Source organism: Meles meles, chromosome 6 (assembly GCF_922984935.1).
Source record: "Meles meles chromosome 6, mMelMel3.1 paternal haplotype, whole genome shotgun sequence".
Classification (NCBI taxonomy): Eukaryota; Metazoa; Chordata; class Mammalia; order Carnivora; family Mustelidae; genus Meles; species Meles meles.
The window spans coordinates 139,154,243-139,177,203 of NC_060071.1; the positions used below are offsets into that span (position 1 = coordinate 139,154,243).

The 22,961-nt window shown below is 43.7% G+C and overlaps 1 protein-coding gene across 7 annotated transcripts in view; it reads right to left on the reverse strand.

Moving 5' to 3' along the window:
• SIPA1L1 (signal induced proliferation associated 1 like 1) overlaps positions 1-22,961 on the reverse strand; it is a 398,364-nt gene that overhangs the window by 14,419 nt on the left and 360,984 nt on the right. For all 7 annotated transcript variants that reach the window (XM_046008524.1, XM_046008528.1, XM_046008527.1 and 4 more), the window contains 3 exons: positions 11,286-11,528; positions 10,402-10,567; positions 5,880-6,126 (listed from right to left, as the gene is read on the reverse strand). In XM_046008524.1, the coding sequence (XP_045864480.1) occupies positions 5,880-6,126; positions 10,402-10,567; positions 11,286-11,528 (656 nt within the window). The remainder of the gene's footprint in view (positions 1-5,879; positions 6,127-10,401; positions 10,568-11,285; positions 11,529-22,961) is intronic.

Sequence of the window (22,961 nt, forward strand, 5' to 3'; positions counted from 1 at the left end):
TTATAGAAAAAGCTGTGAAAACCATCAAGCCTGAAATAATGGATTCCTGCTGGAGAAAACTGTCCAGATGTTGTGCATAACTTCACAGGATTTACGACAGAACTGATCAAGAAAATCATGAAGGAGGCTGTGGATTTGGCAAAAAGAGTAGGGGGGTGAAGGGTTTTAAGATGCAGATCCTGGAGAAGTCCAAGAGGTAATTACACACCAGAGGAATTAACAGAAGGCAAATGGATGGAGATGAGTGTTTCCAAACTAGTGCCAGATGAGGAGGAACAGACAGAGAAGAAGTGCCAGAAAACAAACTGACACTGGACAGTCTGGCAGAAGAGTTCTGATTCTCCAAACTGCTTTTGACTCCGTTTATGACATGAACCAGTCTAGGGTACGGGTTCTGAACTAATGCTCACAGTGGAAGGATCGGTACTGTATAGAAACATATTTAGAGAGATGAAAAAGCGAAACAGTCAGAAATTACGATGTATTTCCAAAGAATTACACTGAGTGTGTTGCCTCTCCCACCTCTCCTTCCAGCTCCACCATCCCTGAGACAGCATGGCCAACCCCTCATCTTCCTCCCTCTCCTTGGCCTACTCAACGTGAAGACAGGGGCGAAGACCGTTATGATGATCCACTTCCACTTAATGAATAATAACTAATCATCAGGCCATACAGTTAATAAACTGATCTGTTGGGTATGTAAATGTTTTGTGTAAAAATCTAACCATACAGCAGTAATTGTACAAGATGCTTTTGTGCCAACGTCACCATCGCCAAAATAGTCATCATGTAGAACACTGAGTGTAAGTCTTGTATGGAAGTGGATACCCTGTCCTTACATAGGCACATGTGACTGATGTTTAATATACAATTAATAATGCCTTAGTTTTCCTACTGTTTTAAAATTTTGCTTTCAAGGAATTACATTACTGTAAGTTATGTCTCTCGCTCTTGTATCAGCCTATCATCATAGGTAAGTGGTTTTTTGAAAATGTAACAATGTAACAATGTTTCTAGAACTGTACTATGAATATGTACATATTCATATGTACATATGAATATGAATGTAGTACTTTATACCATAAAAATTTTATAGGGCTTCATTCATTAGTGTACAGACAAGGCCACTGTGAAGAAGTGTATCAGTTCCGCTAGGCTACCACAGAGCAATCATACTGCTCTTGCTTCATTATCTGTGCATGAACTGTTATACCTATAAATAAGTATGCATTCCTTTTCACTTCTGACATCTAGTCTTAGCAATACATATAACATCTACAGTGTTTTGAATCCTATAAGACAAAAATTGTATACGTACTGACAGATGGTTAATCATGTAAACAGACAAGGTAAATTTATGGTATTGGTAAATGCAGTACAGCACTATAAATGTATCTTCTCTTACAATTTTTAATATTTTCTTTTCTCTAGTTTATTGTAAGATTCTAGTATATAAGACCTATACCATACAAAATATTTGAAATGACTGTCTATGTTAATGGTAAGGCTTCCAGTCAACACTAGGCTACAGTAGTTAATGTTTCTGGGAAGTCAACAGTTATACATGGATTTTTGACTATATAGAGGGTTGATATCCCATACTCCTTTGTTGCTCAAAGGTCAACTGTCATTAGTTAAGGGATACACACGATAAAAAGATGTAAATTGTGACATCTAAAACATAAAATGTTGGGGGAGAGTAAAAATGTGGAACTTTAGAATGCATTTAAACCTAAGTTATTATGAACTGAAAATAAATGGTTATAAATCCAAGTTATAAGAAAGCCTCATGGTAACCACAAAGCAAAAACCTATGATAGATACACAGAGGATAAACGGAAATGAATCTAAGCCTACCACAACAGAAAGTTATTAAACCATGAAGGAAGAGAGCAGGAGAGGAAAAGAACAGAGAGGAACCATAAAAGAGCAAAAAGTTTATGCCTATCATTGATTATTTTAAATGTAAATGGACTGTATTCTCCAATTAAAAGACTCAGAGTGGCTGAATGAGTAAAGAAAACCCATGACCCATCTATATGCCGCCTGTAAGAGAGTCACTTGAGAAGGACGGACATACACAGACTGAAAAAAGATATTCCATGCAAACGGAAACCAAACAAAGGTGATGTATTAGACAAAAAACACTTTAAAACAAAGACTATAATAAAAAACAAAAAGTGCTCTTTCTCCCTTCAGGTCTGTGAAGCAAATATTAACAGACCTGAAGGGAGAAAGAGCAATATGGTGATAGTAGGGGACTCTGATAACCCACTTTCATCAATGGACAGATCATCTAGACAGGTCAATTAGGAAACATCCACCTTAAATGACACACTAGACCAGATGGACTTTATAGCTTATACTAAATAGTCCATTAAAAAACAAAAGAATAGACATTCTTTTCAGTCACACATAGAACATTCTCCAAGATGGATCATACGTTAGGTCACAAGTCTTAATAAATTTAAGATGACTGAAATGAAGTCAAACATTTTTCCCACTATAATGCTATGGAACTAGAGATCAAGTACATGAAGAAAACGGAAAAATTCACAAATGTGTGAAGACTAAATAACTAAATACTACTAAATAACTATGACAAAAGACTAAATAACTACTAATTGCTACTGAACAAGCAACAGGTCAAAGAAGACATGACAAGAGAAATCAAGAAATACCTTCAGAAGAATGAAAAAGAAAATACAACATACCAAAGCTTATGGGATGCAGGAAAAGCAGTTCCAAGAGGGAAGTTCATAGTGACAATGCCTACATATCAAGAAACATCTCAAATAACCTAACTTTACACCTAAAGGACCTGGAAAGAATAACAAAAAAAGCCCAAAGTTAGTAAAAGAAAGGAAATAACAGATCAGAGTGGAAATAAACAAAACACACAAAATAGAGATCAATGAAACTAAGAACTGGTTCTTTGAAAAGGTCAACAAAATTCACAAAGCTTTAGCTAGATTCACCAAGAAAGAAAAAGACTCAAAATCAGAAATGAAAGAGCAGACACTATAACTGATACCAAAGAAATAGAGAGGATCTTAAGAGACTACTATGAAGAATTATACGCCAACAAAGTGTGCATAAGAAATGCATAAACCCCATAAACATACAACTTGCCAAGACTGAATCGTGATTATCCTGCTGTGCTAAGTCACTAAGACTGAATCATGAGGGAACTAAAAATCTGAACAGACTGATTACTAGTAAGGAGATGGTTAGAAGGTCTGTTGAGTACGGATTCAAACAAAAACCCAGAAACAGAGGACTTTACTGGTGAATTCTACTGAACATTCAAAGAAGAATTAACCCTTTTAAAACTCTTCCCTCAAAAAAGAAGCAGCAAAAGGAACACTGCCAAACTCATTTTATGAGGCTAGCATTACCCACCCAGATACCAAAACTAGACAGGGAACCACAAGAAAAAAAAAATCACAGGCCAATACCCATGATGAACATAGATGCAAAAATCCTCAACAAAATATTAGTAGACCGAATTTACAATACATTAAGAGTACCTCCTTATGCTATGATCAAGTGGAATTTGTCTCAGGGATGGAAGGATGGTTCAACATCCACAAATCAATGTGATACATACCACACTGATGAAATGAAGGATAAAAATCATATAATCATCTTTGTAGATGCAGAAAAAGCATTTGACAAAAATCACCATCCATTTATGATTTAAAAAAATCACAAAAAGTAGGTATAGAGGGGATGTACTTTAACATAATAAAGGCCATGTTTGACATACTCCATGATGAAAGCTGAAAGCCTTCCCTCTAAGGCCAGGAACAAGACAAGGATGCACACTCTTACCACATGTATTCAACAAAATATCAGAAGTCCTAGTCGGGGCATTAGACAAGAAACAAAAGGCATCCAAATATGATGTAAAACTCACTATTTGCATATGGTATGATATTAGACAACCCTAGAGACACTAACAGAAACTCTAAGAATTAACAAACAAGTTCAGTGAAGTTGTAAGATACCAAATCAATTCACATAAGTCTGCTGCATTTCTATACACTAATAACAAAATATCAGAAAGAGAAATTAACGATCCCACTCACAGCTGTAAACAAAAGGAATAAAATACCTAGGAATAACTTTAACCAAGGAGGTAAAAGACCTGCACACTGTAAACCATAAGATACTGATAAAACTGAAGACACAAATAAGTGGAAAGATACTCCATGCTCATAAAAGAATATAATTAAAATGTCCATGCTACTACCCAAAGTAATCTACAGATTCAGGGCAATCCCTATCAAAATTTTAATGGCATTCTTCTCAGAAGTAGAAAAAGCAATCCTAAAATTATTTAATTACAAAAGGCTCTGAATAGCCAAAGCTATCTTGGAAAAAAACAGAGCTGAAGGCATTCACGCTCCTGATTTCCAACTATGTTACAAAGCCATAGTAATCAAAACAGTATGGTATTAGCATCAAAACAAACATGTCAATGGAACAGAACCGAAGCCCAGAAATAAACATATGCATATGTGGTCAATTAATTTATGACAAAGGAGCCAAGAATATACAATTGGAAAGAATGGTCTTTAATAAACAGTGTGGGGAAAATGGGATAGCCACATGCAAAAGAATGAAACCACTATCTTACACCAAACCACAAAAGTTAACTCATTATGGATAAAAGACTTAACTGTAAGACCTAAAACCAAACTTCCAGAAGAAAACACAGGCAGTAAGCTCCCTGACATCAGTTTTGATGATGATGACTTTTTGGATTTGACACCAAAAGCAAAGGTTTGTTACCTTTATTAGGTAAAAAATAAAACAAATAGACCACATGCACACTAAAAAATTTCTGCACAGCAAAGAAAACCATTAAGGAAATGAAAAGGCAACCTATGGACTGGGAGAAAATATTTGCAAATCAGATCTGAAAAGGGGGTAATATTCATAATATATAAAGAATTCCTATAACTCAACAGCCAAAAAACAAACCGATTAGGAAATGGGAAAATCTGAATAGATATCTTTCTGAAGACAAAATAGAGATGGCCAACAGGTAAGTGAGCAGATGCTCAACATCATTAATGATAAGGGAAATGCAAATCCAAAACCACAACGAGATACCATTCACACTTGTCAAGGGAAGATACAAGTGTTGGAAGGGTGTGGAGAAAAGGGAGCCCTGGTGCACTGTTAATGGGAATGTAAAGTGGTGCAGCCACTGTGCAAAACAGTATGGAGGTTCTTCAAAAATAGAGCTACCATATGATCCAGAAATTCCACTCTGGGTGTTTATGCGAAGAAAATGAAAACACTAGCTTGAAAAATGTATATATATCCCCAAGTTCACTGCACCATTATTTATAACAGCCAAGATAAGGAGACAACCCAAGTGTCCACTGATGGATGACTCACACACACACACAGGAATATTACTTAGCCTTAAAAAATGAAATCTTCTCATTTGCAACACCATGGATGGCCCCTGAGGGCACTATGCTGATTGAAATAAATTAGAGAAAGACAAGTCATGGGGATTACTGTATGGAATTATCATTATTATGTGGAATTTGCTAAGAATGCATCTTAGAAGTTCCCATCACTCTGGAAGAAAACACTCTGCAACTATGCAAGGTGACGGATACTAACTAGACTCACAATGGTGACCATTTCACAATATATACAACCATCAAATCACTATGTTGTACAGCTGAAACTAATAAAATGTCATAATTAATTATACTTCAATAAAAACAAACCCCGAACAGGCATCCCAGATGACTCTGGGGAGGCCAAGCGTCTGTACCCTGAGATCTGGGATTACAGGCGCATGGCTGACGGAGGCTGGCAAGCCGGGAATCTGAGCACCCAAAACCACTCACCATGCAGCGACTTCATCCCCAAGGTGTAAGAAGGCCTCCGCAGCGGGAGAGACTTGGGCAGGGAAGGGTACGTGCTGCTGAAGAGGACATCATTGGGCAGGGCTTGGTCCAGAAGCGATGCCCTGGAGGCAAAGAAGTGCTCCCTCTGGCCGCTGTAGATGCTCTCATCCGACAGCGTGCGGTGCAGGGCCCGTCTTGCCGTGGGCGTGGAAGGAAAAGGCGACTGGGGCGAGGAGAGCGCCTGGAACTGAGAGCGGCAGGCAGACAAGGATTTACATGATGGCCTATGTCCTCATGACAGAGAGCAGCTCTAGGAGGAGGTGCCTCTTGATACACAGCAGCTGCTAAGAGTCTACTGAATCAGTTTGACAGAATGTTTTTTAGGATGGATTTCTACCCACTAAAATAGAGAAGCCATCTACATATTGATACAGTTCTATATAAATGGCAGAAGTTCTAGATAGCTGTTCTCTCTTGTCCTTTGCTTTTGTCACCAGATTTGACATTTAGTTGAGATCCTTCTACAAAAAGCAAGCTTCTGAGAATCCCATTACTTAAGAAACAAGAGACACATTAACAGTATTTAAATATCCAGCCTCAGAGCCAGCAGAGTATCTGGTCGATTAGCAATAAAGTTGTATTTATTCCTAGACGAGTGTTCACCTTGACAGGAGAATGATGTAGAGGACAGGTGAAGATGTGAGTAGGAGGGCTGAGTCACAGCCAGCAGAAGGCCTCTGCGGGACGTTCTGTGACAATGGGAAGGGGCAGAGAGAGGACGACACAACCGTGTCTCCACTGAGGACGCCGGGAATAGAGCTGACGCTCAGGGTCTAACATGCTTCTGTTCATCAAACTAAGGGTTAATCAAGTCAAAGCTCCCTGGGAAGTGGCGTGCACAGCTGCCGCATAAATACGAACAAATAATTAGTCAAACGCATTGTCAATGAGCCCCACGTGCAGCCGACGTGTCAAAATTATGCTCACTTCTAAAAACTCATGATGAGTTTAGCGCAAGGTACATATACGCTTGCCGGAAAGCGAAGCTGCTGAGATAAGGGCTCTGTGAGTCTGTAAATGCAGGGAACTGGGTATGGAAATAGTGGTTTTCCTTTTCTCCTCACCGAGAAAAGAGGGCACGGCAGAGGTGAGATGGCCTGCTGATTAGGATTTTAAAAAATATAGCCAGATCCTCTCTCTCCCATCCGTAAGCTTCTAGGACTATCACATACGACTCCCGCCCATCAGGCCAGGCTCCAGATCTCTCCATTCAAACACTACTCCCAATCTGTTTTAGTGCCTCCGGATTCAGCAAAGGGATTTCCTTTTCTATTGAGTATCCCCGCCCCGATGGCTATACAGGAAGGTGGTTTTCCACTAATTCCAGTTTCAGCCTCTTTGGGAAATATTAACATACTTCAGGGCAGTGAACTGCCACCTTGAGGAGATCGTTGGAGCGGCATGCTTTCTTAGAAGTTCTAATATCTTGCACTGAAGGGAGGCAGGGCAGGAGATGGAAGGAGGTAATCTGCCTCGATGCTTTCCGCCCATTAAAAAGTCGTCTTGTCCCAACATGTCGGGGTGGTCCCTCACCCCATCCCTGTTCCCCTCCAGTCTTAAAGGCGCATGCACACCGATCTGGTTTTGAGAGCGCCCTGGGCCTGCCTCCCGGGGTGCTTGCTGGGCAGTGCCCAGTCCTGCCAGCCCTGGAAAAGAACCACCAAGAGTCAACAATGACTCATAGCGTTCCTCACAGCATCACTGTCTGGGGAGCAAAGACATTCAGGTGGGACCCAGGCGCCGATGATACCCACCCCTCCTTCGGAGGAACTCCACTTTTTCACTTCTCCATATTAGACTTCCACGTATAATTTCATTTAAAAAGGGGTGAGGGGGGTTTCCCGAACTTTAAAACCATCTGGCACCACCAATCTATTTCAGAGCTGAGGAACAGGGCCTAGAGGAGGGCCCTCTTGCTCTAGGTCAGCTCCTGTTCCCTCACTCTTCCCAGGCTGCCTGGCTTCATGAGCTGGTCACCAGCACCCGCTGTGAGCAAGCGCCAGCACTCCCTGAGCCCCGGAGCTGCCAGCAGCTGCCTCCTCTGGTCTGTGCCTCACAGCTCTGGCTGCAAAGCAGGACCACCGGTTTGCAATGTGTCTGTTCACCTGCTGCTGGGCACAGCCCTCAGGGAAGGTAAGGTGATCCCTCTCTACCTGCCAGTGAGGTTTCTTAGCATGTCAGCAAACTGCCATTATCCTTCAGACAGGAGCTCTGCGGCAGGTGCTTAGGCCCTGTGGCCACCTACCTCTGAGCCACAGCTCACTATGTCCCACAGCAGACATCACACTCTGCTGGCTAATCACCCTGTATTAACCCTCTCATTTGATATTAACGCTCATGCACGGGTAGCACCTGCTCTCCAAGAAAGTCAGTGTGGTCTGAGTGAGTTCCAAGTCTCATGGCCCGAAGCTGGTCACTGCCAGGACCCTGACACCTGATGCAGTGGCCTGGGGCCTCGAGCTGGGCCTGGCCTGGAAGACCTCTCAAGGGCACGCTGGGCCTTTCTAACACAGCAGAGCCAGGGGCATCCCAACAGAGAATTTCGGAAGACACACGGAGATACTTAGCTAAAGTCATCTGAAACCAAACAAAAAAGGAGGACGCTGGAGAAAGAAGAGCCCTTCCCAGTAAGAGAGTAGCCTGCAGAGAGCCTTCTTTGCAGAGGGTCTCTCGGTAATGCAGTCAGGACATAAAGAAGGTGCACCCCTGTTTCAGGAATGTTAAAGTAATTCATTTTGGAAATAAAAGCCAAGAACAGGAATAAGGGCAAAAGAGACACTTGCTTTCAATTATTTCTACTGCATGAGTAAATCAAAAGAATCAAAGCTCTAAGTTTGCCCCTTTCCAAAAATGTGAAACCGAGAATTGGAGGAAAGATTCCTTTCAGAGCAAGTTTTATTTTCCTCTAACCTAAGAGGAAAAAAAAATTTTTTTATTTTGAAACTGGTACTTAAACATTTTAATACACCTCTTTGGGTTCTGATGGATAAAGAAATTTCAAGCACTGTCTTTTGCGAGGTTGCTAAGGAAACCATTTGTACCCTGTGTGATGAGTCAGAACTGTGAAGTGCTGGCTTATAAAACAGAAATTACAGAAATCAAGAATGACCAAGTCTTTAAAATGATTTATGATGTTAATGTTTATGTTAATAAATCTTTATTTTGCAGCACAATGCCAGAATGGCCTTTGGAGTACACTTAATTTCTGTAAACGCTGATTTTTCAGTTTAGGGGGTATGTCTGACCTGTCTTGAGGAAGGTGCACGCACACACACACTCTTGTGACAAGAAGCCTGAGTGAGAATGGACGAGGCCAAGCTGCGCATGCCCCTGCACTCTGATCCTGGTTCGAGGACAGCAAGTGGGTAAGGAAATACTTCAGCTTATCTTTCCAATCAACTATCAGAGTGCTTCTTACATCACACTCTCTAGTCACTTCAAACAGACTACCAGTCATTCAGCGGAGAAGCTGGAGAACAGAACATGTCCAAGTTTGCTGTGCTGACCTTCCTGGGGGTAGATTCCCTCCTTCTGGGGCTACACAACACACCGCACACAGAAATGCCTTGTGCTCAGAGCTCTGGGCCCCACTCAACAAAGGCCAGTTCCGAGCCCTGGGAGGAGGAGATGGTACACTTCTGAGGACAAGAAAGACCCTCAAGTAGGCTTCAGGGCTCCTCCAAGCTAAGGCGGGCAGAACAAACTCTTCTGCGTGGTTGTGCCAAGGTCTGGCCACTGACCCGTAAACATAAACCCTGAGCAGGCACTCAGGACGTGATGGGGAGGGAGGCTGGCTTTAGAGAATTTCTAGCCTGGAATTCTGCAAGGGAAGTGGAGAGGTTTTTGCAAAGTAAAGAGAGTTCTGAAGTTAGAAAGTTCTGAAGGTAAGTATGTAGACCCAGTTTGCTGGGCTGCAGTGGTGGCTTCTGGAGGATGAGGGGGTGAAGAGAGTGGGTGTAAATCAGGCCATCTCTCTGATGACTGCTGATGACTGCTACGTGGTACACAGTAGACCTGCCTGGCAGGGGTCAGGGGGCAGAGGTGGGGCACACAGGGCAGGACATGAACTGGGAGCTCCTTGTCAGGGGAGGGACCCTTTGGACAGAGGCCTCTCAGGCATTTACAGAAAACTGTGAGCTGAGGGAGCCACAGGAGCTCTGCCAAGTTCTCAGAAGCAATGTCATCTGCGTCCATGCCTGTGAAAGAGCATGGCTTGTACAGGGGGAGTGGCGTACACTAAGGAAGATAAAGGGTGGTAGGGACAGGTAAATATAAACCCAGATTGAAAGCTGTGCCAGTGGGGACAAAACGCTTGGAGAACGTCGTAAGCTCATTTTAGGGCAGAGTGCATGAGGGCAGAAGCCGGGAGCCAACACCTCCTGGGGGGGCCACCGCGGTGAGCAGCCCCGTCCCTTCTGGCCACCCACCTTAACAGCCATGCACCCCGAGCTCTGTCCTGTACCTTAAAGTTCTTCTGGGACTCAGGAGTTGGGCTTTCCAGGTCGATGAGTTTCTTGAGGTCCTCCTCGATGGTGGACTTGGAGGCTGGCTTGGGGGACGCCCGGAGGTCCCTGGTTGAGGCGCGCAGCCTGGTGTGGGCCATCTCGTTGCCGTCACTCTGATGGCGCCTTGGAAGGAAGAGATGGGAGAAACCAAGCAGGGTGACCTAAGGCCACGATGGACCCTGAGGCGGTGAGTCAGGAGGGACGTATTAAAGGAGAGCCAAGGACAAGCTGCTCAGGTAAGTGCTTGGGAAAGAAACACAACCAACTGGAAGCACAAAATAAGAATCTGTTGCACGAACTGCTCTTCTACAGGAAACCATTAGCCCCACTAAGCCAGAGTTAGCACGACTTACTAGTAAGACCACGGGCTACAAATCCCGAATGTAACTTCTGTACAAACTCAAACGACATGATCGAATGACTCATTTAGAACTTTTTTTTTTTCCTGTACTACTCTGTCAAAAAGTTCTTTGTATTTAGGACAGTCCCTCTCTTAACACTCCCTCTGCTGGGCCCTGAGTTAAAAACCCCATGGGAAGGCTGATTAACATCACCAAAGGGAGAATGTCACCTTCCTGCCAGAAGGTCAATTATTCTGCAGTTTGTTCTCCAGACAGACTCCTCCTATGACATCTAAGATTCTCAAATCAATGATTTGCCACATAACTTATTTAAGGAATGAAGCAGAGAAATAATTTAAGTTTTACTTAGGAGGGAAAAAAAAAATCTCTTGACCAAACCCCAGCCGGTCGCCTCTGTGGTAGGAAATTGCCTCAACCTTTTCTGTTCTCCGTCCTGTTAAAAGCAAACCACCCAGTAAGAGAAGTGAAAGAATTCTTACTTTCTCGTATCCATAAATCCCACGGAGTTTATGGTTCCTTCGGGTTTCTTCCACCCAATCAGGTACTTGCTGGTCGCGCCCTGGCGAGGGTAGAAGGTCCTAGGGCCAGACGAAGAGGAGGAGGAGGAGGAGGAGGGGAAGGCAGGTGCGAGCTGCGAGGTGGCAGGATGGAGCTCTTCTTTGGGGGAACTTCTGGCACTGGTGAAGACCACTGGGCTGGCAGAGTGTCGAGAGCTCATGGTACTGCGGGGAAGCGTGACAAAGACAAAAGGACCCCAGTGTGCATGTGTGCATTCCAGGGTCCACACGGCGGCAATCAAAGTGTCATCCAGGACAGGGGTTATGGCCACGTCAAAGAACAATGACTGTATCATCAAACATTAATGGGGCTGGCTGGCTAGTCTTTCTTGTTTTCTTGCTATAATTTAAATGTCTGCTGTAAGAATGAAACACAGTCACTGGGACTTAGTCTGCACTCTGAGTTAAAAGGTAAAAACAGTTGAGGCTATCAGGGACACTTTGAAACAGGCTGGCACACCGGCGTTTGTTAGGGGGTCTAGGACAGGCAAGGAACTGGAGAAATGGCAATAAAAGGTCTGGCCATCTCAGTGGCTACCTGCCTTGCCTTCCTCAGAACTAGGGGTCATGGTGATGCTCCCCAGGTCCAAGCTGGATCAGCATACAGTTCTCCAAACACCCACATCCAAGGCCAAAGGGGGACACCGGTGTCTCCTTCCCCATGGCATCCGGCAATAAGATGGACTCTCTTAAAAGGCTGTTCAGTGGAGTGAAAATGGGCAACTATCCTACACCATGTACAAAAATCAACTCAAAATGAATTAAAGACTTGACCGTAAGTCCTGAAACCATAAAACTCCTAGAGGAAATCACAGGGGTAAGATCCTTGACATAGATCCTGGCAATGATGTTTCTGAATTTGACATCAAAAGCAAAGGCAACAAATGCAAAAATAAACACGTGGGAGTATGACAAATTAAAAAGCTGTACAGCAAAGGTAACCATCAATAAAATGAAAAGGCAACCTAGTGAAAGAGAATATACTTGCAAATCATACATCTGATAAGGGAACAATACCCAGAATATATAAAGAACTCATATAACTCGAGAAAAAAAATCTGATTAAAAAATGGGCAAAGGATGTCTATCAACAGATGAATGGGTAAAGAAGATGTGGTATATATATACAATGAAATACTATGCAGCTATTAAAAGAAATGAAATCTTGCCATTTGCGATGACGTGGATGGAATGAGAGGGTATTATGCTAAGTGAAATAAGACAATTATCATATGATCTCCCTGATATGAGGAAGTTGAGAGGCAACGGTGGGGGGTTTCGGGGTAGGAAAGGAGTAAATGAAACAAGATGGGATCAGGAGGGAGACAAAACATAAGAGATTCTTAATCTCGTAAAACAAACTGAGGGTTCCGGGGGTGGGGAGGGAGAGGGTGGTGGGGTTATGGACATTGGGGAGGGTATATCCTATGGTGAATGCTGTGAAGTGTGTAAGCCTGACGATTCACAGACTTGTACCCCTGGGCCAAATAATACATTATATGTTAATAAAAAATAAAAATTTTTTTAAATGGGCAAAGGAATCTCAATAAACATTTTTCCAAAGAAGACAGAAGACATATAGATGGCTAACAGGTACATGAAAAGATGCTCAACCTCACTAACTATCTGGGAAATGCAAATCTAAACCACAATGAAATATCACTCACACCTGTTAGAATGGCTGTTATCAAAAAGACAAGAAATAACAGGTGTTGACAAAAATGTGGAGAAAAGGGACCCCTTGTACACTGTTGGTGGGGATGTAATTTGGTGCAGCCACTATGGAAAATAGTAAAATTGTTGCTCAAAAAATTAAAAATAGAACTACCATATGATCTAGAAATTCCACTTCTGGGTTTTACCTAGAGAAAGTGAAAATACTAACTTGAAAGTATCTACAAATCCCATGTTCATCGCAGTATTATTTACAAGACCCAAGCTATGGAAACAACCTAAGTGTCCACTGAGGGATGAATGGATAAAGAAAGAGTGGTATACATATACAATGAAATACTATACAGCCATAAAAAGAAGGAAATTCTGCCATTTGCAACAATATAAATGGACGCTGAGGACATTATGCTAATTGAAATAAGGCAGACAATACTATGTCATCTACTTATGTGTGCCATCTAAAAAAACCCAAGTTCATAGATACAGAGAACAGACCGGTGGTGGTCACAGGTGGGGATGGAGGATGGGGGAACTGAGGGAAGAGGGTCAAAAGGTACAAATGTCCATGTGGGAGTCCTGGCGATGTGATGTACAGCATGCTGACTAAATAAAAAACACAAAGCAGGTGATCTGTGGATTTTAAACTTTGGTTCAAGATTACAAAACTAAAGTCTTCAGGACTCAAGGAGAAGGCTACTCATCACATACCAAAACTCAGGATTTCTAAGACCGGGCCCGAGAGTTCAGGGGGTCTACGATGCTGGAGGTTCTTCCATGGCAGAATTTCCACACGTCCCTCCCCAGGATCTCCCAGGACCCGCGTCCACACCACGCGAGCCCTGCTGAGTTCTCCAGTGTCGGCGGAGACCAGAGACGCGGGCTCCTACCACAGCGCACTTGTCACCGAAGGTTTAGCCTCCAGGCCGCGGTCTCATAGCATTTGCCAGCAGCGCTTTGTCAGAAACCAGTGGTCCTGATCTGCATAAAGCACGGACTTAATAATGACGCATTAGCTACGACGCGTGTACCCCAGACCACGGGTGGGAGGGTACACGGGAACTCTCGGCACCGTCTCTGTAACGTTTCTGCCAATCAAACCTAGTCTAAAATAAAAACGTTTTTTACTTTAAAACACTAAGGGAGGAACAACAACAACAAAAATCAAAACCACCCAATCTTCGTGGTGCCGAGAGAACACGCACAGATGAAAGTCAGCGTTGAACCCCCACCTGCAACCTCACCTAAAAATCCATTCCCACTGGCTCGCATATTTAAGTGTGGATCTAAAGATTCTGGACCACACTGTGCAGAACATCTTTACGACAGAGGTTTCTTTCATAGGATCATAAAAGAAAGGATTAAACCCTGCTCAAAGTAAGGACTTCTAGTCCTCAAAAGAAAGAGAAGCAGAATATATGTAAAACACATACCCAACGATGGGCTCCAATCCAGAATACAGAACTTCTGAAACTCAACATGATAGACAACCCAATAGGAAAAATGAGCAAAGAGCTGAAAACGAATTTCACAAAAAATATCTAAAAGATTCATAAACATTAATGCTTAACATTGTCAGTTATCAGGAAACTGCAACCTGAAGCCAACAGAAAAACCAGGTACACACCCCACAGATGGTGAAAATTAAAGACTTCCAACATGAAGTGCTAGAACGATGTCAAGCGGCCCAACTCTCCTACACCACTGATGTGCAGTCACCGTCTTGAGACGAAGCGGCTCATGTTCTCTGCTGAAGTTGAACGTGTGTGTATCGAAGGACACAGCAGCCCCACTCCTAGGTCTGTGCCTGCCAAATGCACACACAGGTGTGCCAAAGGACACGTGCAAGAATCTGTAATGTCCCCGAACTGGAAACACTCCAAATGCTCCACAGCAAAAGGGACACATGAGTTGTTCCGTGTTCACGTGGTAAATTTGACACAGCCACGCAGCTAAACTGATGCTACCTAAGACACATGGTGACGCTCACCGACGTACTGTTGACTTAAAGACACCAAACACGGAGTAAAACATATGGCGTGATTCCACTCACATAAAGCCAAAAATAGGCAAAATGTGTGTGTGATTTTAGGATCCGAGACTGTGTTTACCTTGGCGAGGAGGTGGGAATGACCGGGGAAGACAAGTGAGAGGAGGACGTGTCTGGATGTTGGCTCTGTTCCAGTGCTTGATTTGGGTAGACATTACACGAGATATGTTTGTTTCGTGAAAATTCACGCCAATGGACAGTATGACCTGAACCTCTTTCTCTACACGTGTCACACTTCAATGAGAACACACCCACAAAAATAAATCAGACGTAGATGGCCTGAAAGGAGAAGACCTTATCAGTCCACGAGGATTTGCCACGGACTAGAGGGAACAGGGCACGGAACAAAGGGGATCTGCCAAGTTCGCCACACTAAATGGGTCTGACTGCCACAGAACAAACATAAACATCTTTATTTTTGTAATTAAGGAGGAGGGACCAGGCTCAAACTTCACAAAAAATATGACAAAAGAAACGACTGGCCATATTCTGATCGCTCTAACAGTTTTCTTTTTCCAAAGACTTGTAGCTAGAGCGGAAGAGAAAGAAAAACCTCTCCCAAGACCTCAAAGGGCAGCATAAATTTAGAGGCCATGTAATCTCATTTAGTTTTTACCTCTTGATAGGAAATATCCCATTTGTTTGCCTTTAAAAGGAAGAAAAGGGATGCAGAACTCCTCCGTCAATGCCATATGTTAAATCACTAAGAACAAAATACTAGTAGGACTCTGCTGTGGAAAACAGACTAAAAGTGGAAAGATGAACCGGAAGGAAAAGGAATCGGGAAGGACATAAAGACAGACGCAGACAAGCTCAGACTGTGTCCTCCAGAGACAGAGCAACACACAGTAACTCGGGAAGCACCAGCAGGAGCTTCCTAGGCGCTAAGAGTCGGCGTAGCCTTTGCAGTCATTTGCCACAATGTGACAGGGTCGTGGCTGTTTATTGCTTCTTTAGGGACAAGAGCTTATCTCTGGCTTGTAGACTTATCCCCCCTCCCCCATGATACCTCCCTCATCCGCACTTATAACACAGATGTGGGGGTGTCTCCACTCATCCATGGTTACGGTCTGAAGCAGATTCCCATCAAGTCAAAAACAGTACATCAGGGTCTAACCTTCGTCTTGGATAATCATGGGCTGGCTTTACCTGCCTCGATTAGCACCCAGAGGTGAAAGCAAGAGTTTGTGAATTACTAGTGCCGGAGCATGTCCGGGCATGTTTTATGTTGAAGGACAGACCCCAGAGATTCTGATTGGGTGCCTTGGCAGACACATGGGAATCTGCGCTCTAACTGGTTCCCAGCCAATGCCATGGTCCTTAACTCATAACCTGAAAACCACTGCACCAGAGAAGCTTTGAAACTCCCGTAGTTTCCATTTCTCAGCAAGTATCTTGATAAGATAGCATGGGGATTCAGAACCCTGGGGCTTTGAAAGACGAAATGTGTGGTGAAAATAGAAATAATTTGCCATGAGAATAAAATGTAAACTGCATAGTCCATTAATTTTTAAATCGTTTCTCCCATGTTTTAAAAAATAGCTATGCTGGTTTCAGCTGTAATGTCTGGCCTCTGTGAAAAGAGAAATTATAGGAAAGGCTTGGAGACGTCAAAGAGAGAACAATATATACAGCATATACAGTTTTTGGAGCTCTTTGCTTCCTGTATGAAGCAAATTAATACTTAATTAGTACCATATTCCTGGGAGGCATTCAGTAAGTTTTTGTACCAGATTATAAACTCTTTGAAGGCAGACATTTTTGTGTGTCTAACAATGCCAGAATACAGTGAACTCCCGAGGAAATAGTTGTTGGACAAAGGGTTTCTCTTCAACATGTACGGAGCTCACTATCTATTTAACTTGCTTATCTTATTGATAGTCTGTCTCCCCCACTTAAATGGAAGCCCCACAAGGGCTGATCTTTTTCTCCTTCACTGCCGTACTCTCCATGCCTACCACAGTTGCCGGCCATAGTAGGCATTCAATGTGTGATGAGAAGAACGGTCAAATAAATCAGCTATTCATTTTAAATGTAAGAGAGAGTTAGGTGTGAAGACAATGTGTTTTACTCAGGCTGTATTTAAAACTAGGTGTTGCTTTATTTTTATTGTAGGAAATAATTAAATCTACAGATTATGCTTCTAAGCATATATTTAAAAGGATGATTGCTTAAGTAAGACTACAGACCCCGATTATCGGTTTTATCTGTGAGCGTGATGGCTGGCACCAGCTCTCAGGTGTGAAATTACAGCGCACTTTTATTCACTAGTGGTTATAATCAAGACAGCCCTACTTAACAACTGATTAGATTTGGGAACAAAAGTAAAAGTAAAAACAAATGAATAATTCATCGGCAGTGCTTCCTTCCTTAATGTATACCACTCGCAGCATGAAGCAAGGTGAGACTTTGGAACACTTGGCCTCTAATTCCAAGGATGCACATGAAGATCACCTGGGAGCTTTCCAAACACACATTCTTGGGCTCCAATCCCAGATATTTCGATTTGATAAGAGCTGGGCTGGTGCCTAGAGTATGGATTCTTGTGGAATCTCCCCCTAAGTGAGCACACTGATTGAGAACTGCTCGAATCACTTGACTTATTCAGACTGTTATGACATCATCAAAATCCAACTTCTTATCGTCAACATCAAGAACGTGAAGCCGCGGGGCGCCTGGGTGGCTCAGTTGGTTAAGGGTCTGCCGTCCGCTCAGGTCATGATCCCAGGGTCCAGGATCGAGTCCCGCATCGGGCTCCTTGCTGCTTCTCCCTCTGCCCCTCCCTCTGCACACACTTTGTCTCCCTCTCTCTCTCAAATAAATAAAAATCTTAAAAAAAAAAAAAAAAGGGTGAAATGGTGAAGCCCCTGGAGCAGTGTTCCTCCAGCCATGACTGTGGCCACCTGCAGGGATTGATGTAAATGAAGATTCTTTGGCTTATGTCAGATCTTCGAGAGCCCCAGGAACCTGGAGGAATCCCCAAAGATTCCCATGTCCCTAGAGTTTTACGAACTACTGTGTTAGCCTCTCACCTCCCCCCACTCTAAAATCGGAGGGCTCCTCCTTCCTTTGCAGCCCCGTTCCCGGGCCCTGCCGGTGGTGGGGCTCCTTGAAGCTGCCCACCCCGCTAGCCCTGATCATCTCTGAGGCGGCTTTAATTACAAAACAACTACAATGAAGCCATCCGCTCCCTTGTACAGGGGGAACTGTGTGGCTGCGTTGTTCCACTCTCCCGCAGTTTGCATGTTAATTCAATACGCTGCAATAGATTGCATGTTAATTCAATATGGTGCAATCTGGTGGCACCCTGCGCAAATTAGATCTCTCCACGGGAGCTGTGGAGGAAGGTATGAGCGAGCAAGACGGAACAGAAAGAGAACAGCAATCGATATGTTAGGACATGACAGATACAACACCCGTGACTTTTCTCACTGTATCAGAAGTGAGTTTAACTGTGAGTATGGCCAAACCGAGCCATCCGGTCGGGGGCTCCTGGATGCCACACCAGCTTTAAAGGGGCCACCAGCTTTACTTCTCATACAGACTACAGGGTGTTTCCCCTTTCCTCAAAACGGACCAGGTTTCATTTGTCTGGTCATTCCAGGACATGAATTTTGGAAAAGGAAGAGAGCTGCGCGGACACATGCAGTACCTCACACAAAAAGAAAGGAGGCCACAGGGTAACTGGACACGTGGGGCAGTCTGTCCCAACTTCTTGTCTCAGCCCAGTGAAACCATGAACCCAGTGCCCCACGAGCTGGTGATTTCACCTTCCCAGCCATGGTCAAACCTCCTAGGAGAAGATGCTGGACGACCTATCTGCGAGTCACGGCATGTGCCGCGCCCTGGAGGAGGGGCTACCTCTGCTTGTGGACCCTGCAAAGGGATAACCCACGGAGGAGGGAGCAGCCTGAGTGTCAGGAGACAAAAGCCCAAGTACCAGAGCTCTAAGGGCCTGGGGAGCCATCCTGCGCGTCTGCTCTGTCACTGAGGCCACCGCCTCCTGTGGGACACACTGGCTATGCTTGCCCTCGCGCTGCCAAAAGCTGCCGAAGGAAACACTTGGAGTCATCTGCCGTCCAGGCATGACACAGAGGGACAGAGTTTAGACAGGCTGGGTGTACTAAGGATATTTTCAGGAGGGGGAGACCAGCAATTAGTCACCTGTGTAATGGCTACGGCAAAATCTGCATGAAGGCTGAATGCTGGCCAAACACCAAGGGGAGGGGATCGGGTTTCCTGTGATTAGTTGTACAAATAACAAATACTTAAGCCTCTGGGTGACAGATAATGTGGAGGATATGTTTGAGGAGGACTCCTGCTTCCCCTGTGTTCAACACTAGCTGATTCTGTCCAATACTGGGCTCCACAATTTAGGAGGGCTTGAGAAGCCTCATTATAAAGGATCGGGGAAAAGAAACAGGAATGATTAAGCTAGCAAAAGGGATGTCCAAATAATTATGGTAAAGAAAACTATTCATCTAGAACATGAGATACTTATTTGATGAGCACTGAATGCTATGAAGCCAATACTGCCCTGTAGGTTAACTAACTAGAATTCAAATTAAAAAACAATTAACACGAGATATTTAGTAAGTCCAAGGGCACACTGATATATAAAGTGTAGGGAAGTGGGTGGCTAGGCATACACAGTAGAAAGGGCTTCAGGGGTCACCGTGGACCACAAGCTGAACAAGTCTGCAATGCTGAGCTAGACAGGAGGGAGCTAACAAGAGAACTACGAATATTATCATTTTTTTAAGCACAGCTGAGAAGAATGTCACGTTCAGGTTTGGCATCTAAAAAGGAAAAAGAAAAAGCAGGGAGCTTGAGAAGCAAAAATGTAATTGTAGAATGAGACACATAAAAGACAATTACAGGACCTGTGGGAGATCCATGTTTGTTGAAGGAAAAGGAGCAAGATAAACCTCATTAAGGCAGGTGATGAAGAGCTTAAAAAGGAAATGCCAAAAGCCTTTCACCTCAAAAAAAATTTACAGTTTGCAATACACTTGATAACCTTTTCTTATTCTCACAAACATAGAAAAACAACCATTTTGTTAAGTAGGCCAGGTATTATTCGATCCCAGATAAGGGACCCACATGATGAAATGCCCTGACCAGCCAGAGGCTGTTGAGTGGCAGAATGAGACCTGTACCACCATCTCAGGATCCAAACTTACTTTCCCTCCATTCCCCTCTCAACTTGCCTGGGGGTGGAGGACTGTTATAGAATTTCTTAAAAAATATTTCTTGGGATGCCTGGGTGGCTCAGTTGGTTAAGCAGCTGCCTTCAGCTCAGGTCATGATCCCAGCGTCCTGGGATCGAGTCTCACATCGGGCTCCTTGCTTAGCAGGGAGACTGCTTCTCCCTCTGCCTCTGCCTGCCATTCTGCCTGTGCTCGCTCTCTCGCTCTCTCTCTCTGACAAATAAATAAAAATCTTAAAAAAATTTTCTTTAAAAAAAGACATATATATATTGCACATGGTTTCTTATTGATATCTAAAATTTTTATAATCTTAGCTTCAAAATCTTCAAAAATCTTAATGTTCAGATAAAACTCAGCTCAGAGAAACCATTTCGTCTCTCTTAATTGTGCATTTAAGCTGCAGTGAGAGGAATTTCAGGTAGGTAGACACAGGTCGAAGTTTTGAAGGAGAGGACATGATAAGCACGGGAATTGCTCAGAGAGGACACAGTCTCTCTCTGTTTGGGATCATCTTCCCTCTCCCCGAGTTTGAGGCAGCTGGGCAAGTTCTCATCCGGGTTGGATGGTTTCAGTAGGACAAGGGATGGACTCAGTTCCTTCCGAATTCCTTTTGGCCTGATGATTTAATGGCATTGGAACAATCGGGGCTGTCCATATTGACTGGATGAATGAATTAGCTGCATCGCAGATCAGAGCAGTGATAAATCTTGTGGCGGTGAGTGCCCCATCAAGCAATCTGATGTCTGTGGCTTGAGAGAGGTCTCATTTTCTCAGTGTTCTCTTGAAATTTCAAACACAGTGGTTCTATTTCTTAGTCTTTGAGGTTAACTGGACAGCACTGTATTCTGGATAAAATAATCACCCACTCCCACAAAACTGAAAGAAATGGGGTACAACAGCTTAGCACAAATCTGCACAAGTTTTGCTAGGTAAAAGCAAAATACAATAATCCTGAATGTCCACTGTGTGTCAGACCAAAGAAGAAATGACCAATGAAAATGACCCACCAACATAAGACAAGCAGAGCCAACCACATGCTGAGGATAAGTTCTGGGTTTATCATTTCAGAGGCTTCACATTCAAATTCTGAATTAGCTCATAACACTTACAAAAATAATATTCTCATCTTAAGAAAAAAGCACAGATGAGAGGCAATTCATTGTTAGCAATTAAAAAAAAAATTCCAGGCAGAAGAGATTTGAGAAACGTTAGCAGAATAAAGACAGCAGAATAATTTCTAAACAAAGAAGGCATATTTGTCTCATACACAAGATGCCAAAGAGGGCAAAGAATGAAAGGCAAACATGCCAGCTCTAATGTAGACACAGCGGCACATGGACAGTCCAGGGCACTCCAGGAGGCTGAGGCACATCTTGATGTTCAATGTGAACTCAATCGAAGAAGTCCTTCTTTACCTCTACTCTCAAGAAACCTACAGCTTTCCGGGCATGACTAGTGAACTTATTAAGTCAGCCAGAAAAAGCACAGTCATGAAATTGAACTATACTGATGACCAGGGGCAGGCATTTTTCCTGGACTGAAATCAGCCCTTTTAGCGAATGTCAGACACTGACCAACTGACATCCAGATAGTGACTGATACTTGCATGGACGCTATTAAAAAGTTCTTCCCAGCTGTATCCTGCAGATGAAACAAACCTTACATAGAGATGACTTCACTCACCGTTCATGCTGTCCCGGGACTTTTGTATACTCTTCTCCATATACCTATCATAAACGCAGCACACCTCTGTGCGAATATGGACACTTCTCTACAACAAGCTTTGAGATACAGTCGTAGTCGGGAGTGGAGGATTTGTGTTAGTTTTGAACTGGATTATTGGTCGAGGGCCTGAGGAGTCATCAGGCAAAAGGTGGGAACTTTTTTTATTAACATATAATGTATTATTTGGCCAGGGGTACAGGTCTATGAATCGCCTGGCTTACACATTTCACGGCACTCAGAAAGATGGGAACTTTAAGGGACTGCGACGTCCCGAGCACTCCGAACTACGCTCGCGGTGGCACACGGTACGGAGAGGTGCTCAGGATGGACAGTGGGTGAGAAACAGTCTGGTGCTGGATGTCAGGGGGAAAGGATGTCACCGCATGCGTGGGAACGCCTTGGCCGCTGAGCTCCGAGGGGCTACAGGCATCAGGAGGATGTGGCAGAATGGCTGGCACACGAGGGGGTTGTGGAAGCCTGGATCCCCGAACAGGACAGGTCTGACGTTACAGAAGAAATGTGGATTTGTACCTACGGAGGGAATTTTCAGCTTTATAACATGTGCTGCTGAGTCTGGTTCTGACGGCAGTAATATCACTGGTTATGCGGGACGAGAGCACCACATGCTAACTAAGGGGTCTTTGGTCACCACACAAACCAGCACTGCCTACGGCCCAGGCCAGAACTCTAAGAAAAAGAGCCCAGCTGGTAAGAGTCTTTTACTTTTATTTATTTTTATTTTTTTTAAAGTAGGCTCCATGCTGGTCGTGGAGCCCCAACGTGGGGCTTGAACCTACGATGCTGAGATCAAGACCTGAGCTGAGATCAACAGTTGGACGCTTAACTGACTGAGCCACCCCCAGTGACCCTGGTAAGTTTTTTTTTGTTTTTTTTTTAATATTTTATTTATTCATTTGACAGAGAGAGAGAGAGAGATCACAA